General features: G+C 43.3%; 4 protein-coding genes and 1 pseudogene across 6 annotated transcripts; 2 read left to right on the top strand and 3 right to left on the bottom strand.

The window, feature by feature from the left end:
- Positions 1–2,470: 2,470 nt before the first annotated feature.
- LOC9268002 (putative UDP-rhamnose:rhamnosyltransferase 1) lies at positions 2,471–4,374 on the bottom strand (annotated as a pseudogene).
- Positions 4,375–9,876: 5,502 nt separating this feature from the next.
- On the top strand, positions 9,877–13,836 carry LOC4331050 (26S proteasome regulatory subunit 6A homolog). Its single transcript, NM_001401995.1, has 10 exons — positions 9,877–10,083; positions 10,198–10,314; positions 10,881–10,988; positions 11,304–11,495; positions 11,669–11,860; positions 12,217–12,335; positions 12,423–12,510; positions 12,754–12,873; positions 13,006–13,146; positions 13,487–13,836. The coding sequence occupies exons 1-10, from the start codon at positions 9,949–9,951 to the stop codon at positions 13,562–13,564; spliced, it is 1,290 nt and encodes a 429-aa protein (NP_001388924.1). The 5' UTR covers positions 9,877–9,948; the 3' UTR covers positions 13,565–13,836.
- Positions 13,837–13,984: 148 nt separating this feature from the next.
- Positions 13,985–15,859, bottom strand: LOC4331049 (vesicle-associated membrane protein 711). Of its 2 annotated transcripts, none has more exons than XM_066307585.1 (4): positions 15,501–15,859; positions 14,860–15,050; positions 14,482–14,667; positions 13,985–14,291 (listed from the first exon to the last, which is right to left on the bottom strand). In XM_066307585.1, exons 1-4 carry the CDS (start codon positions 15,736–15,738, stop codon positions 14,148–14,150), a joined length of 759 nt encoding a protein of 252 aa, XP_066163682.1. In that variant the 5' UTR covers positions 15,739–15,859; the 3' UTR covers positions 13,985–14,147. The 2 variants fall into 2 exon arrangements, with proteins under 2 accessions (XP_066163682.1, XP_015625152.1); XM_015769666.3 differs by having other exon boundaries at positions 14,504–14,667; positions 15,501–15,858.
- Positions 15,860–16,751: 892 nt separating this feature from the next.
- On the top strand, positions 16,752–18,962 carry LOC4331048 (vacuolar protein sorting-associated protein 55 homolog). Its single transcript, XM_015769667.3, has 5 exons — positions 16,752–16,951; positions 17,823–17,926; positions 18,022–18,061; positions 18,139–18,223; positions 18,532–18,962. Exons 2-5 carry the CDS (start codon positions 17,837–17,839, stop codon positions 18,725–18,727), a joined length of 411 nt encoding a protein of 136 aa, XP_015625153.1. The 5' UTR covers positions 16,752–16,951; positions 17,823–17,836; the 3' UTR covers positions 18,728–18,962.
- A 288-nt stretch (positions 18,963–19,250) lies between these two features.
- Positions 19,251–24,040, bottom strand: LOC4331047 (putative clathrin assembly protein At5g35200). Of its 2 annotated transcripts, XM_026022972.2 has the most exons (17): positions 23,903–24,040; positions 23,274–23,826; positions 22,933–23,058; positions 22,777–22,846; positions 22,569–22,666; positions 22,144–22,285; positions 21,936–22,036; positions 21,581–21,664; positions 21,433–21,483; positions 21,283–21,348; positions 21,130–21,195; positions 20,893–20,973; positions 20,731–20,808; positions 20,449–20,610; positions 20,286–20,361; positions 20,074–20,186; positions 19,251–19,974 (listed from the first exon to the last, which is right to left on the bottom strand). In XM_026022972.2, exons 3-17 carry the CDS (start codon positions 23,023–23,025, stop codon positions 19,546–19,548), a joined length of 1,710 nt encoding a protein of 569 aa, XP_025878757.1. In that variant the 5' UTR covers positions 23,026–23,058; positions 23,274–23,826; positions 23,903–24,040; the 3' UTR covers positions 19,251–19,545. The 2 variants fall into 2 exon arrangements, with proteins under 2 accessions (XP_025878757.1, XP_015625147.1); XM_015769661.3 differs by lacking the exon at positions 23,274–23,826.
- Between the last annotated feature and the right edge of the window lie 344 nt (positions 24,041–24,384).

Raw genomic sequence — 24,384 nt, 5'->3', positions numbered from 1 at the left:
TGGATTGTTTAGGAGAGAGATGATTATTTATCTACATGTGTAATTTAGGAATTAAAGCTCTTCAATTATTTCTATTCATTACTGTAATATGTTAGCTTTCTACGCATGTGTCCATTCATAGCAACCATGGTCCACAAAGCTTAAAATATGAGCAATTTTACGGTCCTTGAGAAGGTAACACTTTTTCTATTATAAATTTGGTATTTCTTGGTACCTAGATATTATGAGGTACCAAATTTTATATAAAATTTTGTTACCTCATCAAGAACCGTAAAATTGCTCTTAAGATATTCATCGTGAATGTATCAAACTTTTGTTGCAGCTTGAATTTATATTGGTAAAATACATGTGATTAGGATGGCACCAACAAAATTTAACGATGGTCTTAAAATATTGAAATATTTGCATAACTTATTATCAACAAATTTTATCATAACCATTCATTTTAGAAAAAAAACAAAGAAAAAGTAAAACTAGCATCAGCAAGTCATGTTCTAAATATTACTAGTGTTTTAATTCTTTAATTGCATACTTCTTTTCATCTTAGCTCAAGTCATCTTAAAGTAAATATTGTTTTATTTCTACGTACTAAACATCAGATTTTTTTTCCCATTCATTATTTTTGTAATGTGTACAGTGTGTGCATCTTTTCAAAGTCATTAGTGTAGACAAAATCATCCTAGAATCGCCAAGAATCATCCTAGGATCATCTAGTTTCTAAAAGGAAAATAATCTAGTTTCTAAAAGGAATCATCTAGAATCGCCCATTGCAATTGTTTAGCGATTGTAACGTGTGGTACTTCATCTTGTGGAATATGGTTGTTTCTACCATTTAAATTTATCTTAAAATATAGTTGCTTCTAAAGTACATGGAGTATTTGGAGTAATGAGATACATCTCATTTTCACACTCCCTGCCCTACCAATAGAGACCACTAATAAATAACAATATAGTTTGTTATCCCTTTAATCTATAAAATAGCTACCGAAGTACTCCTTCGTCCTAAAAATAACTTTTATGTATAAATTTATTGGCTTATTATATTGTACGTGAATATGGATATAGTCTAGTATACGTTTAGATTTATATAAAAAAAGTTGTTTTTTAAGTTGGAGAGAGTATATGTCCTTGTTTAGATCCAAACTTTTTCTTCAAAGTTCTAACTTTTTCATCACATCAAAACTTTTCTACACACATAAACTTCTAACTTTTCTGTCACATCTTTTCAATTTCAACTAAACTTCTAATTTTGACGTGAACTAAACACACCCTATATGTGTTTTAGAACGGAGTACAATTGTACAAACATACAATGTGCGGTTGAGGCGACGGCACACTGCATGCGTGCTATGCTAGGCTAATGGCAGTGATGCCTCTTTCCGTTTGTAGTGGCACACCCTGTGATCTGTGACCCCCAGTGACTAGCTACAGTTCAGTTGTGACCTGTCATTTTGGATTATAAAGTACAAATCGGCATGCATGCAACGGAGTCTTTAGAAAATTGGAGGAAATTAGGCCATCACATATTGTGGGGGATGGAATACTATTTCCCAAGTAAATTAAACAACCGTTTATTACAGAATATGAACTTTGCAAAGCTGGAGCCGGCAAGCATCAAGCCTGATACTATATCATCATTATTGCATATCAACAGTGCGCAGGAAAGCACCGTCAGGGTATCTAGTGATATTGCATTATTGCATACCAACAGTGTTAGTGCGTAGTGTTATCACGTCCCAATTGAATAGACTCGATCAACTACTGTTGGAAGATGTAGAATGACCATTTTGAAATATCACACATGCATGCGAGAGGGTAAAAGAAACGCAGGACGAAGGGAAATTAACCTGCCATCTTGGAATTACCGTTTGTGCATATGCAAATTATACTGTTCATGAATTAGAAAGACTGGCAAGCTTGCCTCTGTATTCCAATCTTCGATCAATCTGTTATTTTTTTTTTGGTGAGGAAATGTTCGATCAATTTCGAGATTATTGATGTAACTAAAATTCTTTTTCTTCTAATATATTAACGTATAATTTTTTTGTGCGTTCGTGAAAAAAAAGTTTCGATATTATTGAGCAATCAACGCCACAGGACTGATCGAGGTGCATGATGCATCGATCAAGGTTTCCCTCCTTGTGCTTACAACAGAAGGCCATGGTGAGTTGGTGACAAGGAATGATGATACTGTGCACGCCGGTAAATCTTTTTTTTTTTTGTGGGGAATGCCAAATCAAGCTGATCGCCTGATCTTCAGTTCTCAGCCAGCGCGGAGACGGCAGCTTTATGGCAGCGTTTTTAGTGGCCAGGTCAGGCAGCTTAAAAGGTTAAAATGCATCTGGAACAGCATGCCTGATCCCATCCATCAGAGGGCCAACGCGATGAATGATAATTGATAAACCCAATGCCCCATCTAGACAGTACAAGGATAAGCCCAAAGATTCACATCCCGGAAGCAGCTAACAAATTTCAGGGTAAAGCTAGCTAATTAAGCCAGAATAATGTCATCTTATTCTCAAAGCTTTACAAGTTTACAATCGAACGTTCAGTGATTGAGCAGTAACTTAAAAGACAATGAACATACACCTCACATCGTATCTTTTTATTACTGAAAAAAAATATTTAATTTCAAAGTTTGGTACAGCCGCCATCCTAAAATATTACTATATAGGATGGATAAAGAAAAACGAATCTAAAGAGAGATCTATCCAGACTGGTCTTTGGATTGGTCATATCCTGTATATAGCAATATTTTGGAATCAAGGAAGTAGTAATTTATTTTTTAAAATTAGTTTTTAATCACTATGTACACGTATATAAAAGTTCTCGTCAATTTTTTTTGTTCGCTGATCAACTATAGCGTCTGAGGTAACCAACAAGCTCGTCGATGTAGCGCTCCTCCCGTTCCTGGTCTCCAACGACATCCTTGATGCGGTTGGCGTTGCTCGCGAACGCCTCCCTCTCGCCGCCCACCGCGACGCGCCGCACCGCCGCCGCGACGGCGTCTCGGTCGAACGAGCCGTCGCTCTCGTCCCTGGCGATCTCCACGCCGACGCCCCGCTCCGCCATGGCCCGCGCGATGATGCCCTGGTCCACCACCAACGGCAGCATCACCAGCGGCTGCCCGAGCGCGACGCCCTCGATGGTGGAGCCCCACCCGCAGTGCGTCAGGAACGCGCCCACCGCGCCGTGCGCCAGCACCCGCACTTGCGCCACCCACCGCCCCCACACCACGCCGCGCCCCCGCGTCCGCTGCTCGAACCCGTCGGGCAACACGCCGCCGGCGGTCGGGCTCCGGATCGCCCACAGGAACCGCACGCCGGCGAGCTCCAGCCCGAGCGCGAGCTCGTGGAGGTCGTTGGCGCTCAGTGGCGCCTCGCTCCCCAGCGCGACGTAGATGACGGACTTGGGAGGCTGGCCGTCGAGCCATTGCAAGACCTCGGAGCGGTCGTCGTCGTCGTCGTCGTCGGTGACGAGGTTGGTCGTCGGCGGCAGGATCCCCGCGGGGACGGTGGGCTTCCGGAAGAGGCCGGTGAGGAAGTCGAACAGCTGGGGGGGCTCGAGCTCGTGGCAGCTGCTGTTGATGATGAGGCGGCACCGCTCCTCGGTTCGCCAGAAGCGTTCGACGTCGGGCAGGCCGGACGCGTTGGGCTTGAAGGCGCCGGCGATCCACCCGAACTCGCGGCGGCGGAAGGCGATGGTGGAAGGGAAGGGGATCCACTTGGGCGGCACGGTGAAGTCCTCCGGCGCCGTGCGGGGATACCGGGCGTTCGCCCAGCGCGGCCCGAACATGGCGTTCATGGCGGCCGGGATGATATGGAACATGGCGCATGGCACGCAGTGCTCGTCGGCGATGGGCGGGAGCCAGTGGTGGCAGAAGTCGACGACGATCCAGTCCGGCCGCTTCGCACGGCCGGCGAGGAACGCCGCGAACGGGGCGGCGAGGCCGTCGCAGGCCTTCTTGACGAGCCCGTCCTTGTCCGGCGTCACGTCGGCCGTCGACTCGGCGCCCTCAGGCAGCCCCTCCACCGTGTCGGCATCGGCAGCGGCTGGAGGCGGAGACGATCGGAAAGGCTCGCCGGCACCGGCGGGAGCCTGGCGAGGTTTCGCGGCGTGGAGAGGAAGGAGACGGCGTGGCCCCTCGCCGCGAGGCGCTTGGACAGCTGGAGGAAGGGGATCATGTGGCCGAACGCCAGCCAGGGGAACATCACCACGTCCAGGCCGCCGCCGCCGCCTTCTCCCATCGCCGACGATCTCTCGCTCGCCGGAGTCGTCGGAGCGAGTGCTTGTGTGATCGATGAATCCAAGAGGTCGGTTGATGGCGATATTATTGGCGAGTGTGTGAGCTGGCAGCCCGGATAATTTTTACGTAAAGTCGACCGATTTCTGTTCGAATTTCGGAATGGAATAAGTTCACTATCGAAATCTAATCCATGACCCTAAACCACAAAACCAGATATCTCGACCCTCAAACTTCTAAAACCGGTGCAATTTGACTTCCTGGGCGGTTTTGGGAGGCGGATTTGCTGACGTGGCGCCACGTGGCACCTACGTAGCAATATTGACTGAGTCTTTCTTCCACATGGCGTTGACGTGGCGGTAGAAAAAAAAATATGTGTGGGGCCCATTAGTCATTCACACAAGAAAGAAATGTGGGCCCACTGACATGTGGGGTCCACATGTCAGCCCTTCTTCCTCCTCCCTCTCTCCCTTCTCTCTCTTTCTCTTCCCTTCTTCCCCTTCAGTGGGCGGCGGGCGGCGAGAACGAGCGGCGGCGGCGCGCAAGTGAGGGCCGGAGCGACGACGACAGGACAGGCGAGGCCAGGAGCGGCGAGCCGTGCAGCCGCCGCCGCTGCCATACTCCTCCTTCCTCCCTCTCTCCCTTCTCTCTCTTTTTCTCCCCTTCTTCCCCTTTGGCCGGTGGCACACGGGGACAGCGAGAGCGAGCGGCCGGGGGGCGATGAAGGCGGAGCTTCGGGCACCGGCAGCTAGCAAGGAGAGGACGGCACGGAGGAAGGCCCGCCCGCCGCTGTCGTCGCCGCCTCCGCTCGGGCCTCCCTGGTGCCCATCGCTGTCGCCTCCGCTCGATCCTCCTCTGGCGCCACCGCCGCTCGAGCCAGGCGGCCACCGCCGTTTGGGCTGCCCCGTCGCCCGGCGCCGTCGCCTCCGCTCGAGCCGAGCGGCCTCCGCCCATGAGGCGCGCGGCGAGGCTGGGTGTGCGCGGCGTGTCGGCCTCGGAGGGTGGCGCGGACGGCCTGGGGCGCGCGAGGGCGCCAGAGGCCGGCTCGATCTAGACGCCGATCTGGATGTCGCCGCGGAGCAGGTTGGCGTCGAGGTCGAGGTTGTTGCGCGGCGCCTGGAGTCCTCCGTCGTTTGCGCCGCCCCGTCGCCCGACGCCATCGCCTCCGCTCGACCTGCCTCTAGCGCCGCCGCCACTCTAGCCGGGTGGCCGCCGCTGTTTGGCCTCCCCGTCGCCCGGTGCCATCGCCCATCGCCGCCTGTGGGAGACGTAGGGGAAGAAGGGGGGAGAGAGAGAAGGGAGAGAGGGAGGAGGAAGAAGGAAGGAGGATGACATGTGGGGTCCACATGTTAGTGGGCCCCACAATTTTTTTATGTGTGTGAATGACAAATGGGTCTCACAATTATAATGCCATGTAAGTGCCACATCAACACCACGTGGATCGAAGACTTGGTCAATATTGTCACGTAGACGCCACGTCAGCAAAACCGCCTCCCAAAACCGCGCAGGGAGTCAAATTGCACCGGTTTTAGGAGTTCGGGGGTCGAGATACACTACTAGAGAAACCATCTTTGGTCGGATGCCTAAAATCCACAATAATCCTAGTTTAAATTTCAACCGGGACTAAAGATCATCTTTAGATCTTTAGTCCCGGTTGGTGTTATCAACCGGGACTAAAGATCCATTTTTAATCCCGGATCCTTATAACAACCGGGAGAAAAAAAGAAAACGAAAAAAAAATCGCAGAGCAAACGCCGCGCCTCCTCGATCCTCTCGCGCGCACAGTCTTATCCTCTCATCTCTCCTCCTCTCCCTTCTTATCTTCTCCAATCTCCTTCTCCCTTCTCAACTTCTCATCTCCTCCTTCTCTTCCCCCTTCCTCCCCTTCACCTCTCCTCTCCCTCCCCTGCGGGCGCGGCGCGCGGCTCCCTCCCCGACGCAAGCGCGGCCGCGCTCGGCGGACGGTGGATGCGGCCGCGGCGGCGCAGGCGGTGGCATGCGGCAGAAGCGGTCGCGGCGGCGGCCGAATGGCGGTTGGGATGCGGCCTGGTGGAGGACAGCGGCCGGGCGGCGGCTAGGCGGCGGCGGCAGTGGAGGATTTGTTTTTTTTTTTCGGACTTGTGATGAATTTGGTTTTGAGAATTTGTGATGTATTTGATCTATGTGTGATGTGAATATGTGATGTATTTGTGATGTTTGTATTTGGAGATGATGGATTTGTAATTAATTGATTTGAGATTTGGAGATGATGTTTTGTTCTGTGATTCTGGGGGATGTGGTAAAATCAATATTCAAAGTAGAAAACAATACAAGAAAAGAGAAACTACCGACCGGATTTGACTTCATCTTTAGTCCCGGTTGGTAACACTAAAAATCGATCTTTAGTCCCGGGTATTTGAACCGGGACTAAAGATAGCGATCTTTAGTCCCGGATTCGTAGTCCCGGTTGGAAAACCGGGACTACAGATGGTTACAAACCGGTAGTAAAAAGCCTTTCTCTACCAGTGATATCTGGTTTTGTGGTTTAGGGTCATGGATTAGATTTCGATCACAGTTGAGGGTCATGAAGTGAACTTATTCCTTTCGGAATTCCTTACTTGAAAAGCCCACTTGTATGGGCCGCCGAACGAATCAAATCAAAACAAAGCCCACTTGGTACCAAAATTAAAGTCTACATACGACCTCCCGAAGCTTCTCGAACCTTCGTCCCCTAGCATTAGCACTCCAGCAGGAGCATGAAATCAGGACAACGACAGTGATGATCCCATCCAAAGGTTGCTATAGCTAAAATAATTAGTAATAGTACGAGACTATTTTGGATCAGTAAACTGTCTGAGATCAAGCATGCATAGCCTTTATTTTCAAGTGTTCCAAATTCATGAAAGAAAGCTAGCACTGGAACAACATCTGAACATGGAAATGGAGAATCTCCAGATGTGGCAATTATCTGCCAAATTTCTATTCATGCATTATTTCACATAGTTTTTGAAATGGCAAGGATGATTGAATTTTACTCTGTTACCACCTATTACCTACACTCTCACTAGAACCTTTGTGATGCTTATTGATACATTATTGAACAAGGTAGTGTTTTATAAGCCTAAAGTAGGTTGACTTCATCCATTACAATGCACGGGGATTTTGCTAGTGAACTGATTTTCCTAGAATATTGAACACTCGAGACAATCAAATATCCGATGTGGGTAATAAATATCACCCGATTGATGAGTTCCTTTGAATTTTGGATATTCCGATTTCAACTTCAAACGTTTCCGGTCAGAGTTGAAAGTAAAGCCAAGATTTGTTGGACATTCCGATTGCTAGCAATGAATATCAACATAGAGAACTGAGTTGGTTAGAAAACTTGGAAACTCCAATATCAGATAGTCTAACCAGATGTCGGGCATTCCAACCTAAAAAGCATTAAGACTTTGATAAAATGCGAGGCACCTACAAATCGGGCGTCCGATTTTTTTTTAAAAAATCGGGCATTGTTTCACTAGGTAGATTGAACATGTTTCGCTAAATAGATCAAAAATATTTCAGTCTTTTAAAAAGTTGAAACACAACTAAATCACATCATGAAACATTTTGCTATAACGTATGAAACAACGGTTTCCAAAAAATTGAGCATTGTTTCACCCTATATAAAAACAAATGTTTCAGCAAATAGCGAAATAATGTTTCAATTCACTGCAATATTTGATTCATACATAGTGAAACATTATGAATACACTAGGTGAAATATTTTTTGTGGAACAAAAAATAAAACGGATTCCCTTAATAGAGTGTTTCCATAATATGTGGGTGATTTGTTGCAAAAGAATATTTAATTTACTGTAACATTTAATCCATACATAGTGAAACATTATGAGTACACTAGGTGAAACATTTTTGGTGTAACAAAAAAAATGAAATGGATCCTCCTTAATAGAGCGTTTCCGTTATATCCCGGTAACTGTTGCAACATGGTGCGCTGTGGTGGGGACGCGTGGGGGCGACACGTGGGCGGCGGGCGAGCGCGGCCCCCGATTTTTCTGGCGCGCGTCGGGTGCCCGATCCGTGGTGTTTTCCGATGCGACTTTGAGCGGTAACGTATAGACATTCCTCTTAATAATGCGGTATTAGCATGACTAAGAGATCAAAAAGACATTTTTACCGCAATTCATGAAGCTATCTTTTCATTATTTAATTTTAAGGTTGCCATTTAATCTTTCGAACACTTAGCAAAGACATTAAATCCTTCTAATTAATTGTCACTAATTTCCAAAATAAAACGAGGGTCTACATGCCTTCAACGGTGTTTGTCCCATTTTTTTTTAACTTCAATGGTGTTTTACCATTACTTTATTTTTTTTATTTTCCCTATTTTTTTAACTAAAGCTTGCGTTGTCCTTATTATGTTCAAGGACTTAACGATGTGAAGATTCATCTTGTCCTCATCTTTTGACAGAATATGTGAAAATTCATGTCACAATGTTCGATGTGGAGATATCGGAAAAACCATTAAGTATAAAAAGTTAGGGGAAAATCTGTAAGGGTATTACATGTTTTTAATCTTTTTAATACCATTAAGATTTTAGTTAAAAAACAATATAAAAAATATAAAGGTTGTAAGTAAAATCACTGTTATAAAATTATCAGTATTCTATTATAAAATGTTGGAGTTCCACACCCTTAAGTCCTCACAGAGGGTTGATGCATGCACTTTGGATGCGGCGAACGCTCTACTACAGTCACATATTTTTTTTTAACATCTCTTTTTAATAAAAGTATAAAGTTTGCACTCTGATTTTCATTTGAGAACAAAGTTTCTACGCATATTACCTCTGTCCCAGAAAATAACTTACTACTGTTTTTTTTTAACGGAGGGAGTAAACTTTATTTACATAAATTTGTTTATTCTATACATAAACAGGGAAAGTTTCAGAGTGGGAAAGTCACCAAGGCTTGGTTTGGTTTGAGGCCTAGGCTTGTTCACTTTGATGCGAAAAAAAAACTTACCAAAATTTGGCATTGCTAAAATTTTAGCATAGTTGCCATACCAAAATTTTGGTAGGATTTTTTATATAGTTACCAAAATTTGGCAGCAAACTAAATGTAGCCACTTTTTTTCGCAACTTTACCAAAATTTGGTAAGGTTGAAAATGACATCAAAGTGAACAGGCCCCTAAATTGGCCTTACCAATATTTGGCAATTTCAATAGTGTTTAGTGTCTATTTGGGGCTTGTTCACTTTGATGAAAAAAAACTTACCAAATTTTGGCATTACCAAAATTTTTGTCAGGATTTCTTATATAGTTACTAAAATTTGGCAGCAAACTAAATGTATCTACTTTTTTTTAGCAACGTTACCAAAATTTGGTAAGGTTGAAAATGGCATCAAAGTAAACAGACCTTTGGTTTGAAACCAAATTTTGGCATGCTTAAGAAAGTAGGCCATTTCAATAGTTAACTTATTAGGCTATTTTGGCTTCAATCTAAACGTAACTTTACCTTACCAAAATTAGTCATGCCAAAACTTACCAAAATTTAGCATTAAAAAAAATAGTAACCAAACAACCCCCAAATCCCTGAACCCGACCCGGACCCAAACAAGGCTACAAACAGCCGAAGTAGAGCTTTGGGTTCATAACTACAGTAAACTGACCAACGCAAACCGCATCGATCAACTCCTTCCCCAAGTCGAAGCAAAATCCCTAGCGATGTCGTCGCCGCCGCCCGCCGCCGCCGCCGCGATGGCCGTCGACGACGCCGACGACGACCAGCTCGCCTCCATGTCCACGGAGGACATCGTCAGGGCAACCCGCCTCCTCGACAACGAGACCCGCGTCCTCAAGGTTTGCTCTCTCTCTCTCTCTCCGCCTCCGCGGGAAACCCTAGCTTTTGCCCCAGCGATCTCCTCCATGGGATTTGGTCTGATTTGTGGGGGTTTGTCTCATCGGGTGCCTCAGGATGAGCTGCAGCGGACGAACCTTGAGGTGGAATCCTACAAGGAGAAGATCAAGGAGAACCAGGAGAAGATCAAACTCAACAAGCAGCTGCCTTACCTTGTCGGCAACATCGTCGAGGTTTGTGCGCGCACCACTTTGACTGGGTTACCAGTGAAATTTCATGTTCAATTTAAGGCCCAAGTAGTTTTAATGTGCGGAGATCGGTTCTGGACATCGATCTGGAAAATTGGAGCTTGACTTCGTTGTATACTTTGTTGATGCCATATTCATGATTTTGTACTAGTTTCTGTTCACTCCCCTGTAATTGCCCTTTACCCATGTTTCATATTCTAAGCGTCATGTGTGTTAGGAATAGTGATTAATGGCATAGATCTTAATTTCAGGACATATTGACCTTATTGTGCTCCTTTTCCTGAGATAACAAACATGCCAAATTGTCAATATGTTGAAAGTACCCAAGATGTAGTCCATCTTTACATTAATTATTATATTGCTGGTGTGCTCGATATCTTAACTTAGTTGGTTTGTGGATGTTGTTTCATAAACTCTTATGATTTCATTGGCAAAGGTATACCACTTTTGGGTCTTTTCGAGTCCTTGAGAATGTCAGAGCAGAATTCTTCGTAGTTCTAATTCTGCAAGATTGTGGGGGCAAATTTACAAGTTCTTACTTCCTATTTCAGATATTGGAAATGAACCCCGAGGATGAGGCTGAAGAGGATGGTGCGAACATCGATCTGGATTCACAAAGGAAAGGAAAATGCGTTGTTTTGAAGACATCCACAAGACAAGTAAGTCAACTTACTTGACGGTCATCTGCTACCTTTCTGATGAATCATTAAACAAGCAGTCAAGTTCTTACTTGATCTATATTTTGGAGACTCATGATAATCATAACCACTTCGGATTTCATTTGCTGTTTTCTTTGCCTCATGCTTTCCTTGGACTTGAATATTTGATACCACCAAATACATAGAGCATGATATACCAACTTATCCTAAATCTTAGTTGTGTAATACTCCTACCATGCATATACCGTTTCTCATCTCAATTAAATTTATTTGTATTGATACCTGCATGGGTTTAATTGACTACTTTAATTGCAGACAATATTCCTTCCTGTAATCGGGCTTGTTGACCCTGAAAAGCTCAAGCCTGGGGATTTGGTTGGAGTCAACAAAGACAGCTACTTGATACTAGACACGCTACCTTCAGAATATGATTCACGGGTTAAGGCAATGGAGGTAGATGAAAAGCCTACAGAGGATTACAATGACATTGGTGGCCTTGAGAAACAGGTATTTATTTACTTTAAAGATCTAATGATGAAAACATTAGTTAGGATGGTCACCATTCTGTTGTTATGTAAGTAGCAGTAACTTCATTTCCATATCTCATAAGTGTTCATCAGTTGCTGTTTGTTCATTGTTATCTGCTCTCTTATGTTCTACTTTTATATTGTCTAATGCAGATTCAAGAGCTTGTTGAAGCAATAGTATTGCCCATGACTCACAAGGACCGGTTTCAGAAGTTGGGAATTCGCCCCCCGAAAGGTGTTCTTTTGTACGGACCACCTGGCACTGGAAAGACCCTAATGGCTCGTGCATGTGCTGCCCAAACTAACGCCACATTTCTGAAACTTGCTGGTCCACAGCTTGTCCAGGTAGCTTACTTTCTGTGATAAGGCTGTTGAAAGCTATGTGATATCCCTGCTCCTGCTAATTCAAATATATGAAAGCTCAAATGATGCTAGGGTCCTTAAGCCTTCTGTTTCAATTATTGAGAACTTTTCATACTTCATGTGCTATGAGCCTAGGACTAGTACTCTCATATCACCTTATCTCTTGGCACAAGGATCAGATGGAATGTTGGAACTTTGGTTTTCCAGTTACCTCTGTAGCCTATAATACTGCAATCTAGAAGAATATTGCTTTGGTCCAGTGTTGGTCTATTTTCTTCCTTTATTGGTTCTTCTGCTTGCTGCTAGATACATATTAATGTCTATGCGAATTGGTCCAGATGTTCATCGGTGATGGTGCAAAGCTTGTCCGTGATGCCTTTCAGCTTGCAAAGGAGAAATCCCCCTGCATCATTTTTATTGATGAAATTGACGCAATTGGAACAAAGCGTTTTGATAGGTACATTTAGCATTGTCTTTATCAATGCATGCAACTAGACATATTATTGTTCACAGTATAATAAACTGTAATTTTTTCCTGCTACAGTGAAGTTAGTGGTGACAGAGAAGTGCAGCGCACAATGTTGGAGTTGCTGAATCAGCTAGATGGATTCAGTAGTGACGAGAGGATAAAGGTCAGCATTTTTATTTGTTTCTTAAGTCTGAATATTTGCAAACTGTAAACCATTCATTGTCATCGTTATGATGATTTGGCACAAAATGGTTTTGAATTCATTAATCTTAATAGAATGAGAAATACATTTAATTGCAAATGATAAGTCTTAGACATGCTTCTACTGACCATTATCTATCAATACTTTATGAATGCTTCATTAATATATTATCTAAGTAATGGTTGGATGTGCCATGGACTACAGGTGATAGCTGCAACTAATCGCGCGGACATTCTTGATCCTGCTTTGATGAGGTCTGGTAGGCTGGACCGAAAAATTGAGTTCCCTCATCCATCCGAAGAAGCACGAGCTAGAATTTTGCAAGTATGTCTCCTGAAATCTGTGTTGGCTACTTGTTCCAAAAATTGCTGACCTGATTATCTTTCTTTAAAAATAAAATAAATCCTTGTTCTGCCAGAACTAAAACAATCTTTATTTTATGTGGTCTTACTCTAGATCCATTCAAGAAAAATGAATGTAAACCCTGATGTCAACTTTGAAGAGTTGGCACGATCTACGGACGACTTCAATGGTGCACAACTGAAGGCCGTTTGTGTAGAAGCAGGCATGCTTGCCCTACGCCGAGATGCTACAGAGGTTTGTGTTACATTCTGATCTTGTGAATTTGTTTGGTAACTTACTGGTATATATATTGGGGATTGGCGGGACCTGATCAATCCATTGGTAAAAGCAATGGAATATGAGTACCCCACATAAATTAGGTTTGGAGCCTGGGATAGAGTGATAAACATTAGATCTATGGCATTTCTAGACCATCACATGTCGGTTTGGTATTTGGTTGCAAAATTTTCGAGTCTATTTATTAGCGTATACCAAATTGCTGCTTTGACTTTGTCAATCCTGAAGCGCATGCAACTGTATATAGGAACAATCATAATGTATTGCTTTGGCTGATCCTTGTCCATCGTTCACGCAGGTGACACACGAGGATTTCAATGAAGGGATCATACAAGTGCAAGCCAAAAAGAAGTCCAGTTTAAATTATTACGCTTAATTCTTCCGAGAGAGTTATTAGGCCTAAGGAAACGCTCCGTCCAAAATTGTTTGTTTGTAACACTACCGTTTTATATATTTGTGTGGTTCAAGATGTGATTGTACGAAACATGTCTTGCGCTGTTCCTTCTCTGCTTGATATATACTGATAGAAGTTGACTCGTCCCTTGCGTAATTGCGTTCACGTGTGTTTGGCTTCTTGCGTGTCAAAACTGGCAATTCGAATACTGGACGATTTAGGATTACTCGGCTGGCATTGATGCTTCCTTGGATTAAACGAGTCCTTTACTCATGATAAATCTTGGGCAATTGACAATGTTTTAACTGGACTGTAATTGCTGTCTCGAGGAGAACCAAGACAGACAAGATCGGGCAAATCCACTATAGGGTATTTGCAGTAAAATATTGGCAGTCGAGGAGCAACTTAGAAAGTGCCATTTTCTTCGATAGATGTGAACCATGGTTAGATGGCAAGTTGGCAACATTGGTGAGCTTCCAGGAGTGGGTGCAAAAAATTACAAGATCAAGCAATGCAACATTGCCTCTTTTATGTTGGAAGAAAAATTGCAACAGCGGAGCTTCTCTTACAAGGAACCTGGGACAATTTTAGGATCGGAATGAAGCTTCGTATAGAGGTGTACTAAATACAAGACGGTAAGGTGAAGCCGTGGCACATATATACAAGCACTATGTATATTATTACAAGAAGGATGAATACCGATGCGGCTCTGCAAAGAATAGGAAAACCATGTGAGAGAGGCTATCATATCATATGTCAATTGCTTAAGCTGAAGCAACCTAATAGTCGAAGTATATAATGATTAATGAGTTTTCGGTATGGAGCATGAAAACGAAAACCCATAATGACGTAGGCAAGCAGAAGGGCAAGGGCAAGTGTTCGTAGGGTGTTTGGTGTACCGAATGGTGGTAATGTACGTACGTGAGCTTGACATTTCTCCACCAGACGGTGTTTCTGAAGCGGCGAGCTTGTCGTTTAAATCGCATCGTGTTCCCTTGCATAGTTGCAGTCTTGTCGACCAACAGCTCCAGACGATCACCTCTCTCGAGTACTTTGTCAATGTTGTCGATCATAACATTCCGGACCTGCAAGAAATTTTCGTTAATATCATTCTTTCTGAACTTATAAGAGGCACCATCAACTCTTAATTTAACTACAGAAAGATACGAGAAGTACTGTAAAGGTTAATTAACATGAACAGAATGTACAGTAAAAGTTTGTATACTAGTAAAATTCAGTTTACTGATGTGAAAAACAGAAGATAGAGGGGAGCCAACCTGATCCATTTCACCTCTCATCCGAGATATTCTATCTGCGTTGGGATCGTTTGAGTAGTAGTCCATTTGTTGGCCCAAAACCCTCGAGAACTCATCATTCATCGCATAAGCAAGAGCAGTGAGAGCAGCACGACCATACGTCTTGACAAACCTTCCGTGGATATCCTCAAGAAACGCGAAGGGAATCCGTCCTGCAAGATGGAAGATATGCACACAGTTATCACCAAAAGAAAATATCATAACTACAAAATGAGTGGCGTGTGATAAACAAAAGTGAGTACTACATTTTTCTATCTTTTTTTTAAAAAAAAAGTTTCGATCCCAATGTTTTTTTTTAAAAAAACAGCGAAGTTCTGATCAAATAATCCAATAGTCCATCATGAAAACGGCAATTGCAATGATCAAATAATTTTCCCATTTCCCACGGTTCAATCTCACTCCACCCCCATATTACATTGATCGAGACAAGATCCTGAACACGCGAGACGAGACTCTGGCATCACCGCTACTGATCCTGATCTCGTCCAGATCCAGAGACTTCGCTGCGGCGGGAGAAGACTATCGAGCGGGGGGCCAACCACGACGATAACGACGCGTTGATTGATCGATGGCGATGCGGATGCCATGGGGGTGTTACTTACGTCCGGCGGCGTCGTCGGCCATGCAGAGCGCGGTGACGCCGTCGGTGCGCTTGACGTGGAACACGTGGAGATCCTGCGTGTAGGAGATGTTGCAATCGCCGCCGCCGCCGCCATCGCCGGCGGAGAGGCGGTCGAGGATCTGCCGCGCGACGGCCCCGGCGTTGGGGAACGCCGCGTCGCCGTGCTCCGCCATCACCACCGCCCCCCTCGCCACCGCCGCGTACTGGATCCTCCCCATTGCGATCGCGCCTTCTCCCTCTCTCTCTCTCTCTCTCGCGCGCGCGCTGATCGCGTGGTGGAAGGAAGAAACAGAGGAGGAATGGACTTGGTATTTGATGGGCGAGGAGGTATATAGTATGATATATGATGCAGTTGCAGTCGCAGACTGGGAGTGCAGGTTTTTTTTGTGTCGCTTAACTTTGGGGCCCACATGTAAGTGGCGGTCGATTTCGGGGCCCACCTGTAAGTGACGTTACGCGTGTGGTGATTGGCTGGCTCTTTGCCTCATCATGGGCTACTACTAATAATCCTTTTCGGTGAAGGTGGTGACGTCGTTGGTGGAGAAGAAGACGCGAGATGCGTCCTCGTTAGCTTGGATTGGGACTTGGGAATATGTGAAAAGCCAAATTGAATTATTAAAAAAAATAAACATAACATAATATAAGTAAGTACTATATCCGTTTTATATTATAAATCATTTGACTTTTTCTATTAGTTAAAGTTATTTGGATTTGATCATGATATAGAAAAAATAGCAACATGTATAACACCAAAGTTTCATTATATTCAACATTAAATTAATTTTGATACATTGTTTTTCAATATTAAAAATGTTCTTATATTTCATTTAAAAATTTGTTCAAATTTAAAAAAGTTTAACTATCAAATGACTTATAATTTAAAGCGAAGGAAGTATTGGTACTATGGTTGCATTCGTTCCGAGCACTCATTTTATACTATCACATTTTTTAAATTGCTAAACGGTATATCCTAATAAAAAAATTATATAAGAAAGTTACTTAAAAAATTATATTATATTACTTTATTATTTAAATTTTAGATAATTAATATTTAAATAATTATACTCTCGTTTTGCATATCTTCTAACTTTTTTTCTCTACTCTTAAACACACCCTAAGTATACTTTAGCAGATTCATCGTATCATATTTGGGTATTTTCTCCTTGATTAGCCAGCTAATCAATCGATTATCCTCGACTAAATTACCTTTGCCTAATCAGCGGGGCCGTCCACCGCATCACCAACCCTTCAATCCAACTCGCCTCTTCCTCCTCCCCTACGACGCCGGGAAATTCCTCCGCTCCGCGCCTCGCCTCGCCGCCTCGGCATCCGCGCCCACTCGTCGCCGCCTCGCCGCCGTCCCTTCGCGTGCGCCGGCGCGCGGCGGCGGCGGAGGCCGCCTGGGGAGCGTTTCCGCGGGACGCGGCCAGAGTATGCATCCGTCTCCCCTCCTTTCTTCCTCCTTGCCTTGCGTAGCTACTGGTTGAATCGCTGCAGGTTGCGGCCCTAGAGAGAGAGAGGGAGGGAATGATTGGTTGGTCTGTTCCTGAATCAGATCTGAATCTCTGAATTGGATGATAGCCTGGGAGAAGAATTACATATTACCCACCTAGGTTGCGTACATGTGGAATGATTGGTTTTGCACTTATCTAGCTAGTAGTAACTTTTTAGCAAGTTCACATTTATGAGCAATTTTTCGTATAAGTTCTCTTGCCGGGCCAATTCATGCAGAATTGTATTGATTACGACACGCTGGTGAGCTGTTCACATGAACACTCTTGTGGGCGTTTGCGGTTCGCTCTGTTCGTTCCTTTTGCTGTGCACATGGCTGTTTTTGTTTATCTTCGAGTCTGCAAATCATGTGTGTGTCTGACAGAATTATGACCAATTCATATGTTGAAGGCCGACTGAAAACAAGGTCTGGTGTCTGGTTGTTTTAGACTATGTTGAGGGAGCATTACTCTAGGTGGATTTCTCTGTTCTGTACTCTACAACCATATTGTTGTGATTCAGCCTCTATTCTCCATCCACCGTAGTTCTTTGGCTGGGAAACTTGTTCGATTTGAATCATGTGCTTGTGCTGGGGAGCTGGCAATTCGCCAGTTCAAACAGCATACTTTTCTTGCACAACTGTTTTTGTGATAAGTTGGCCAAAGCAAACACTAAACATTATATTCGAGGTGGTTTCTGTGGCAATTTTGGGCTTTACTCCATGTACTGTCTGTAATGTGTTTCTCATTTCACTTCAAAACAATACATTGCTTATCTACCTGTTCCTATTCCGGAAACTGAATCTGAACAGCTGCAAGGGAAACAATGGCGCGTAGTATGAGGACATGTTTGCACAGTGGAAGACTTGCGCTTCTTGCAATACTGGTTTCTGGTGGAATTGTATTGCAGATTCTGGTAAGCATCCAAGTTTATTACCTTCACACCAACTTATTACTTTTTTTTTATCTTTTCTGATCATTGTCTAAATCCTGTGACTGTATCATCTTCAGGCCTGTGCTCTGTATAACAACTGGTGGCCAATGCTAACAGGTTAGAAAATTTGGTTTACATCAGCAATATATTTTGTTTTTGTGAAACTTATAAGTTGTCAATGTCATTTTCTGCAGTTCTTATGTACCTCATACTACCAATGCCCCTCATATTTTTCCTGGGCTCCAACAGCCCCTCAATGATGTCTAATGATGGCGATACGTAAGTGATAATCCTTCCTTACCAGGAGTCATTGCTATTTCATTTTTACCTTTCCTTGCTACCTGCACTCATGGTACTACTACCAGTTCTGATTTAATAAAATTCCTGACAAACATTCTCAAATTAGAGATTCAGAAACGACTGTTAGTTATTCTGTTGAATCTTTGCGTTCCATTTACTAGCTAGTACTAAGTAACTCTGTTTACCAGACCATATGACTATTGACTTGAGCATGCACATGTTGTTGTTAGTGGGGGAGATCCACTTAAAAATAATCCTTGTTTCACACTGATCTGATTTCACTGCAGTTGGGTGAGCTTCACAAAATTCTTGACGGGCGCATCGATAGTGGGGAGCATCGCCATCCCGTCGATCCTGAAGCATGCCGGCGTCATTGGATGGGGAGCGCTCACGATGGAGCTATCTTCTTTCCTGGTCTTTGGCGTCGCGATCCTGTGGCTGATTCAAATGAACAGCGAAGACGAGTACAGCAGCGCGTTCTGATCGATCGGTACGCCCCTTCTCTTGCCCGCGTGGTTAATACCTTGCGATGAAGCAGCCGTAAACTTGTGTACAGATACTGTCGAAGCCTTGGCTCCTGTGGTCCCATTCAGTAGCGTGAACCCTTACATGTTCAGATTGCATGTACAAATTTGAAATTCGGTGTAAGATGGTTTGGTTATGTCCTCCGGCTGATTTCAACTTGAATCATGATTAGTTTTTGTGATTTTTGTCGGTATGAGATGTTGATGGACACTAGCTTTGCCTGCATTAACTGTAGCAGTTGACACCTCCCTGTCCGCTCCGGCACGGCGCTCTGCCTGGGCGGCCGCATCGCATGGCACGGCACGATTCGCCGTGCCGTCCGTGCCGTCCGTGCATACACATCGCCCATCAATGCAGGTACACGCGGCTTCTTCAGAGTCCAGTCACTCTGAAGTCTGAACAATCAAAGGGCCTATCCTATTCTGGCCTGCAGCTTGTTTGTTTGTAGGAAATGGCAGTTCTACCGACCAATTCACGCAGATCATGAAACATAATGTTCATTTACATCTTATGTTTCAGAAATAGCAGCAGTTGTTACATTAGATTTCAATGTATACAACCCTTCACAACTGCTTTCTTTTTTTAGAGAACTCCAGTGCCCTCTTTGTCAGCAAAGAGCAGGGAAAAAACTTCGACGGCAATGCTCATCTTGACTCTATACCAGGTCCCATCTACCGATCTAATCCTCCTAAAATCACATTTGATAAACCGCCCAAAAAAATGCGATAAAATGAAAAAAAAAAAACTGCCAAACAAGCAGCAGATGGTGTGTCACTCTACATCATGCCTGTCCCAGAGTATGTGTACGAATTGCCGGCATGGAGCTGCATCCCCGGACCGTACGGGTGAACTCCTGCAGACATGTATGGACTAGCAAACGGATTGGAAGAAGAGCCTTGCTGCTGATCATACGGTTGCCTTCCCATCATCATCATCATCTGCTGCTGCTGCTGATCATACTGTTGTTGCTGCTGCTGGAGCATGAACATATGCTGCTGCTGCTGCGCCATGGCGGCCATCTGCACGTTTAAGGGCGGAGCAATGGCGTTCGAGGCGTAGAACGGGTTCTGCATTGGCTGCTGCATCATTGGGCCAGATGATGCTGGGGCTGCTGCCTCCCAGGGGTTGTAGCTTGCGTTCTGTTGCGCTTGTCGGTGCGCCTCGTTGTATAGGCTGTCAAGGGTGAGCAAGTCCAGCCCACCAGCCTGTTGTTGAAGTGAAGTTTCAGGTTAAGCGTGTTTAGTGTGGTTTCAGAGGGTTCCAATAAAGCAAATTTAGACAAATTTCTCTGAATATATATGTACCAGTTTGTTCGAGGTGGCAGCATTGCCATTTGAACTTGGCGCGGCGACAAGTGCCAACTCCCAGCTAGTGGCAACGTTTTCAGTAGTAGGAGCAGCGGCTTTTGGTGTATTGTCTGAAAAAAAAATTAGGGGCATATTAGTACTTGATTTTCCATTTTTCTTTTAAAAAACTTGGTAAGATAATAGCTGAAGTGCATAGGTAAGATGTTTACCTGGTTGAACAATTGCTAAAGCCAAAGAATTCTTTTGGTCGATTTTTGACACGTCAGGGGTCGGTTCATTCATTCCCTACCAAGTGGGGATGAAAAATATTACAAGAATTCAAAATAAGCTAACTTGCAGGTTTCAACATTAAGCAGAAGCACGGAATATTACCAGCAAATCGGTTGGCTCATGTACGGGTGAGACTTCTTTAACTGGCTCAGGCTCAGGTTCAGGTTCAGATTCTGAAGTTGATACTGGAGGCGGCGGCAGAGGAGCTGAACTTGATGATTCTTCATCCTCTGGTTTTCTTTTGTACTCTATTGCTAGTACAGCCTAAGAACATATAAAACGTCCAAAAATATTCCATTAAATACATTTATATCATTTTTTAGTATTTAATTACAAGGAAACTAGTTGAAGGGCCATGTGTTACTAATTTTAGTAGTTCCAAACCTGATTTCTTTGGTTTATTGAAGCAAGGGGTGCATCTCTCACATACTCCTCCATAGCTTGCAGGAATGAGGTCGGAGGCTGTATACGTCCAATAGGATATCACAAGTTAAAATCATAATAAAAATAAAAACACAGTAATAACAATGGCAATTCCAACCATACCAGTTCAATTTTTAAGAACCTCTCGCCACGCCCAATATGTATGGTTTTACACATTTCATAAAATTCAGAAAGTTGTCCCGCCTGTCCAAATAGAAAAGGAACAATTTTAGGAAACGCAGACATGTTATGTAGTCACTCAATGCAAAATTTCTGGGGTAGAAGATATATTAAATATTTAAAGATTAATAAAATGGAACAAATAATTATTTGTCTAACAGTAGATAAAAGAAAATTTACCTGGTTAATTGCTCTTTTGAATAAGTCAAGGGCTCTAAGAGCATCATCCCTTTGCATCTCAAAGAACTGCATTGTGCAAAAGTTATCAGTGGATTAAGAGAAATGATAAAAAGTGTACAAGCTTATATTTATCGATAAGCTAGTTATTGGTACCTTGTCAACCAGATTCAGTATCCCATCGTTGATAGCTGTATGGATCCTAACACTCTCTAGAGCAACCTTCCATTAACACAGAAAACAATGTCAAGGAATACTCAGATTATTCACTCTAGTACACTACTCAGAGATATTATGAGTTCTCACCATTGAAAGTGCATGCTGGATTATGTTGTTATAAGATGATGACCCTTGTGGCTGAAAAGAAGTTAGCAAGGAACCTTTAAAATTTCATGACACCTCAGAAATATATAAATAGCAGCATTCTTTTACAGTGTGACAAATAATGAATCACCTGGCAACCGAGTAGCCGAAAAAGAAGCTGCTGTAGTGCTGGCAGTTGTTCAAGCAAACCAACCGTGTCGAGGTCTCGAGTTCTCTGTGAGTAACATATTTGTCATAAACAAGATGCTAAAGTAACCCATTGACATCCTGTACTACATATTATGAATTTTGATTCTTCGATAATGCATATATAACATTGACAATATATATATTAGTGTGGCAATCTAATTCGTCATACAACTGGTTCGTGTGGTTTTGACTTCCAAATTAAGTCTTCTTAAAACAAATATGTTCAACAAACAAACATGGCACACCACGGTCCACAGAAGAGAAACACCCAATGTGATTCACATTAGATTACTTACCGGTGGATCTTTTTCAACGTCATATTTCAGTACACGGAAAGATTCTAGTCTCTCTTCTAAGTACAATGCATAATTGCGAACCCATGCAGAATAATCCCAAGCTGCACAAGCGAACAAGTAATCATAAGTTCCAATACTAAGATAGCGAACAAGTAATCATAAGTTCCAATACTAAGATCTGGGAAAGGGTGAAATTAGTAGCTATTACCTTCTGCACTTGAATCATCCTTAAAGTAGGACAAATGAAGCATATGTGTACTGGATCTTCCATAGCTAATGAGCTCATCACGGAAAGTGGGATCAACTTCCCGTAGGGCACGGTGTATGACGATTAAGGTCTTAAGTGCAACCTGAGAAAAATTTCAAATAATCAGTTCATAGATCATAGGTACAATGTCATCAATTTTGTCTATTGGCTAGCACCCTGAAATATTTTTTATTCAACGCAAGGTAAAAATATACAGAGATCATTTGTCAGGGTATTGAAAGGTTTATTGGCACCGACATCAATAGCTAATATTTGCAATAACTCCTGCTGAGAAATATGCTATGGAATAGATAGAGTCAGAGAATTGAAGTACTGATCTGAAAGACGCAATTTATGGATAATAGAAAAATGTGTAGTACACATACCGCCCAGTTGCGTGTCTTTGAAAGACGCCTACCAAGAGCACGGATGCAGTATGCTACATCTGCTCGAGCCCTTCCAGCAGAGAGATGATAAAAGATATCTGCAAACAGAAGAAGTGCATGAGTAAACATGACTGATAATTAGTAGTGTTCTCATCGTTCAGTAGAAAAAACCAGTGTTTGCAGTTCAGATAAAGCATTGAGTCACCACCTCTTATGTACTTCTCCTTTGGTAGATTCTCGACATGGTTTGTGGCCTTCACAATAGCAATATCCAAATCCTGTCACAAAGAGCACAAACCAAAGATATCTAATCAAGGCCATTATGTAGGAATAAGAGTCTATAACACATTATGATCATTGTTACCTTATAATCGCTGTTCACTTTTGCTATGCTTACGGTTGTTGTGTCCTTTAGGGCTCCAACATACTTCCTGATGCTCGTTCCACCCCCAGCCATTTTTTTTTTGTATCACAGAGAGCTACGATTGAACTGCAAGGAATCAACACAACATGTTGTTAAAGAAAATCAGAAATGAATAGAACAACAACAACAACAATTGTTGCCGCTACCACCGATCTGAAATGATTTACATGAATAAAGATATCCAAATAATCAAACATTTACTCAAAAGTTCAGAGTTATAAAAGATTGGGTGAATAAATTGGGGAAACAAGAAGTGGGCTAATAAACCAAGGCAAGCTCACCACTGAGAAACTTCTGTTGTAGCAATCTAGGCAACAAAGCATAGAAAGAACCGAGGTTACTTCTCTTGGGAGAAAATGATATGAGAAGAAAGATGGCGATCAGAAAGAGCCATATATAAACGGAGCAAGAGAGAACAAATTTTCACCAAAATTCGCGGACTCGGCCAACGTACAGGAGCAGATAATAACGTCTCTGCAACAGCATCCTAAAAAACGGCACAAAAACTAGGCAAACAAGAAACTCAAAAACGATTCAAATTAGCTAGGACGGCTGAAGATCACCAACTGATTAAACAAACACTCCCAAAAAAGATGGGCTGCGAAACAAAAACAAGAGGAGAGCTGTTGGAATTGCTCTGAACCTACATCTCGTTACAAACTGCAGAAAGAAAGAAAGAAACCAGCAAGAGCAAGGGATGCTAATTTCTGACAAGAAACCACAAGCGCACTGAATTCCCAAGTACATAGTCAATTTTGGCAACCATAAATCAACGATCTGTAGCCCCATTAGTCGCAAGAACAAAGAGCGAAAAAGGTAGAAAAGGCAGGAACACTGCAAAAAGGAAATGAAACTTTATCCCAGATGTATCAAAGCTAATTGTGCCAAACATGTTCAGAGATGAACAAACCTGACGAAGGAAAGCAAAAAAGAATGGCACCGATCGATCAGGGTCTTCAGAGTTGCAGAACAGAAGACTCTGCAAGCTAGGAGTATCCAGGCAAGATGCAGTTGGGTTCTTCCTCCTCAGGAATGGAAGAGAAGTGACAGAAAAGAAGAGAGTTCTTGGTCGTGTGAGCTAAGGTGAGGTGAGGTAGGCGGAAGCGGAAGGAAAGAGGCGAATTCGCCGCGTGGTCACGTGCTGGCTCACACGTGTTCCCGCGCGTCAGCCTCCTTCCTCCCCCTTGACCAAATCCCTTTCTTTCTTTCTTTAATTCCCATGCAAATATCGACTTCTCACCTAATCTTTTTTTTCCCGAATTAATGGATTTACATGTAAATGATCCATGTTAAAGGATAGTATTTCCTACGCTTGGATAAAGAAAATCAGAAGAACATTTCCTTTTTCTCTACATCGATTCTTTCGTACTACATCTGTCCTAATATAAATAC

Source organism: Oryza sativa, chromosome 2 (genome assembly GCF_034140825.1).
Source record: "Oryza sativa Japonica Group chromosome 2, ASM3414082v1".
Classification (NCBI taxonomy): Eukaryota; Viridiplantae; Streptophyta; class Magnoliopsida; order Poales; family Poaceae; genus Oryza; species Oryza sativa.
Note: the sequence above shows the minus strand (reverse complement) of the source record. Positions and strands in the feature narration are given on the sequence as shown.

Bases quoted from the DNA above. Each gene is read 5' to 3' on its own strand.
- LOC4331049 (XM_066307585.1), bottom strand. From the start codon at position 15,738: ATGGGGAGGATCCAGTACGCGGCGGTGGCGAGGGGGGCGGTGGTGATG. The intron at 15,051-15,500 runs GTAAGTAACACC...TCCATCTTGCAG, and splicing joins GGCCGACGACGCCGCCGGAC to GACGGATTCCCTTCGCGTTT. The intron at 14,668-14,859 runs GTTGGCTCCCCT...AATTTCTTGCAG, and splicing joins TGAGAGGTGAAATGGATCAG to GTCCGGAATGTTATGATCGA.
- LOC4331050 (NM_001401995.1), top strand. From the start codon at position 9,949: ATGTCGTCGCCGCCGCCCGCCGCCGCCGCCGCGATGGCCGTCGACGAC. The intron at 10,989-11,303 runs GTAAGTCAACTT...CTTTAATTGCAG, and splicing joins TGAAGACATCCACAAGACAA to ACAATATTCCTTCCTGTAAT. The intron at 13,147-13,486 runs GTTTGTGTTACA...TCGTTCACGCAG, and splicing joins TACGCCGAGATGCTACAGAG to GTGACACACGAGGATTTCAA.
- LOC4331048 (XM_015769667.3), top strand. From the start codon at position 17,837: ATGGCGCGTAGTATGAGGACATGTTTGCACAGTGGAAGACTTGCGCTT. The intron at 17,927-18,021 runs GTAAGCATCCAA...TATCATCTTCAG, and splicing joins GAATTGTATTGCAGATTCTG to GCCTGTGCTCTGTATAACAA. The intron at 18,062-18,138 runs GTTAGAAAATTT...CATTTTCTGCAG, and splicing joins CTGGTGGCCAATGCTAACAG to TTCTTATGTACCTCATACTA.
- LOC4331047 (XM_026022972.2), bottom strand. From the start codon at position 23,025: ATGGCTGGGGGTGGAACGAGCATCAGGAAGTATGTTGGAGCCCTAAAG. The intron at 22,286-22,568 runs GTATGTGTACTA...AATTTTTCTCAG, and splicing joins CAAAGACACGCAACTGGGCG to GTTGCACTTAAGACCTTAAT. The intron at 21,665-21,935 runs GTAAGTAATCTA...TGTTACTCACAG, and splicing joins ACGTTGAAAAAGATCCACCG to AGAACTCGAGACCTCGACAC.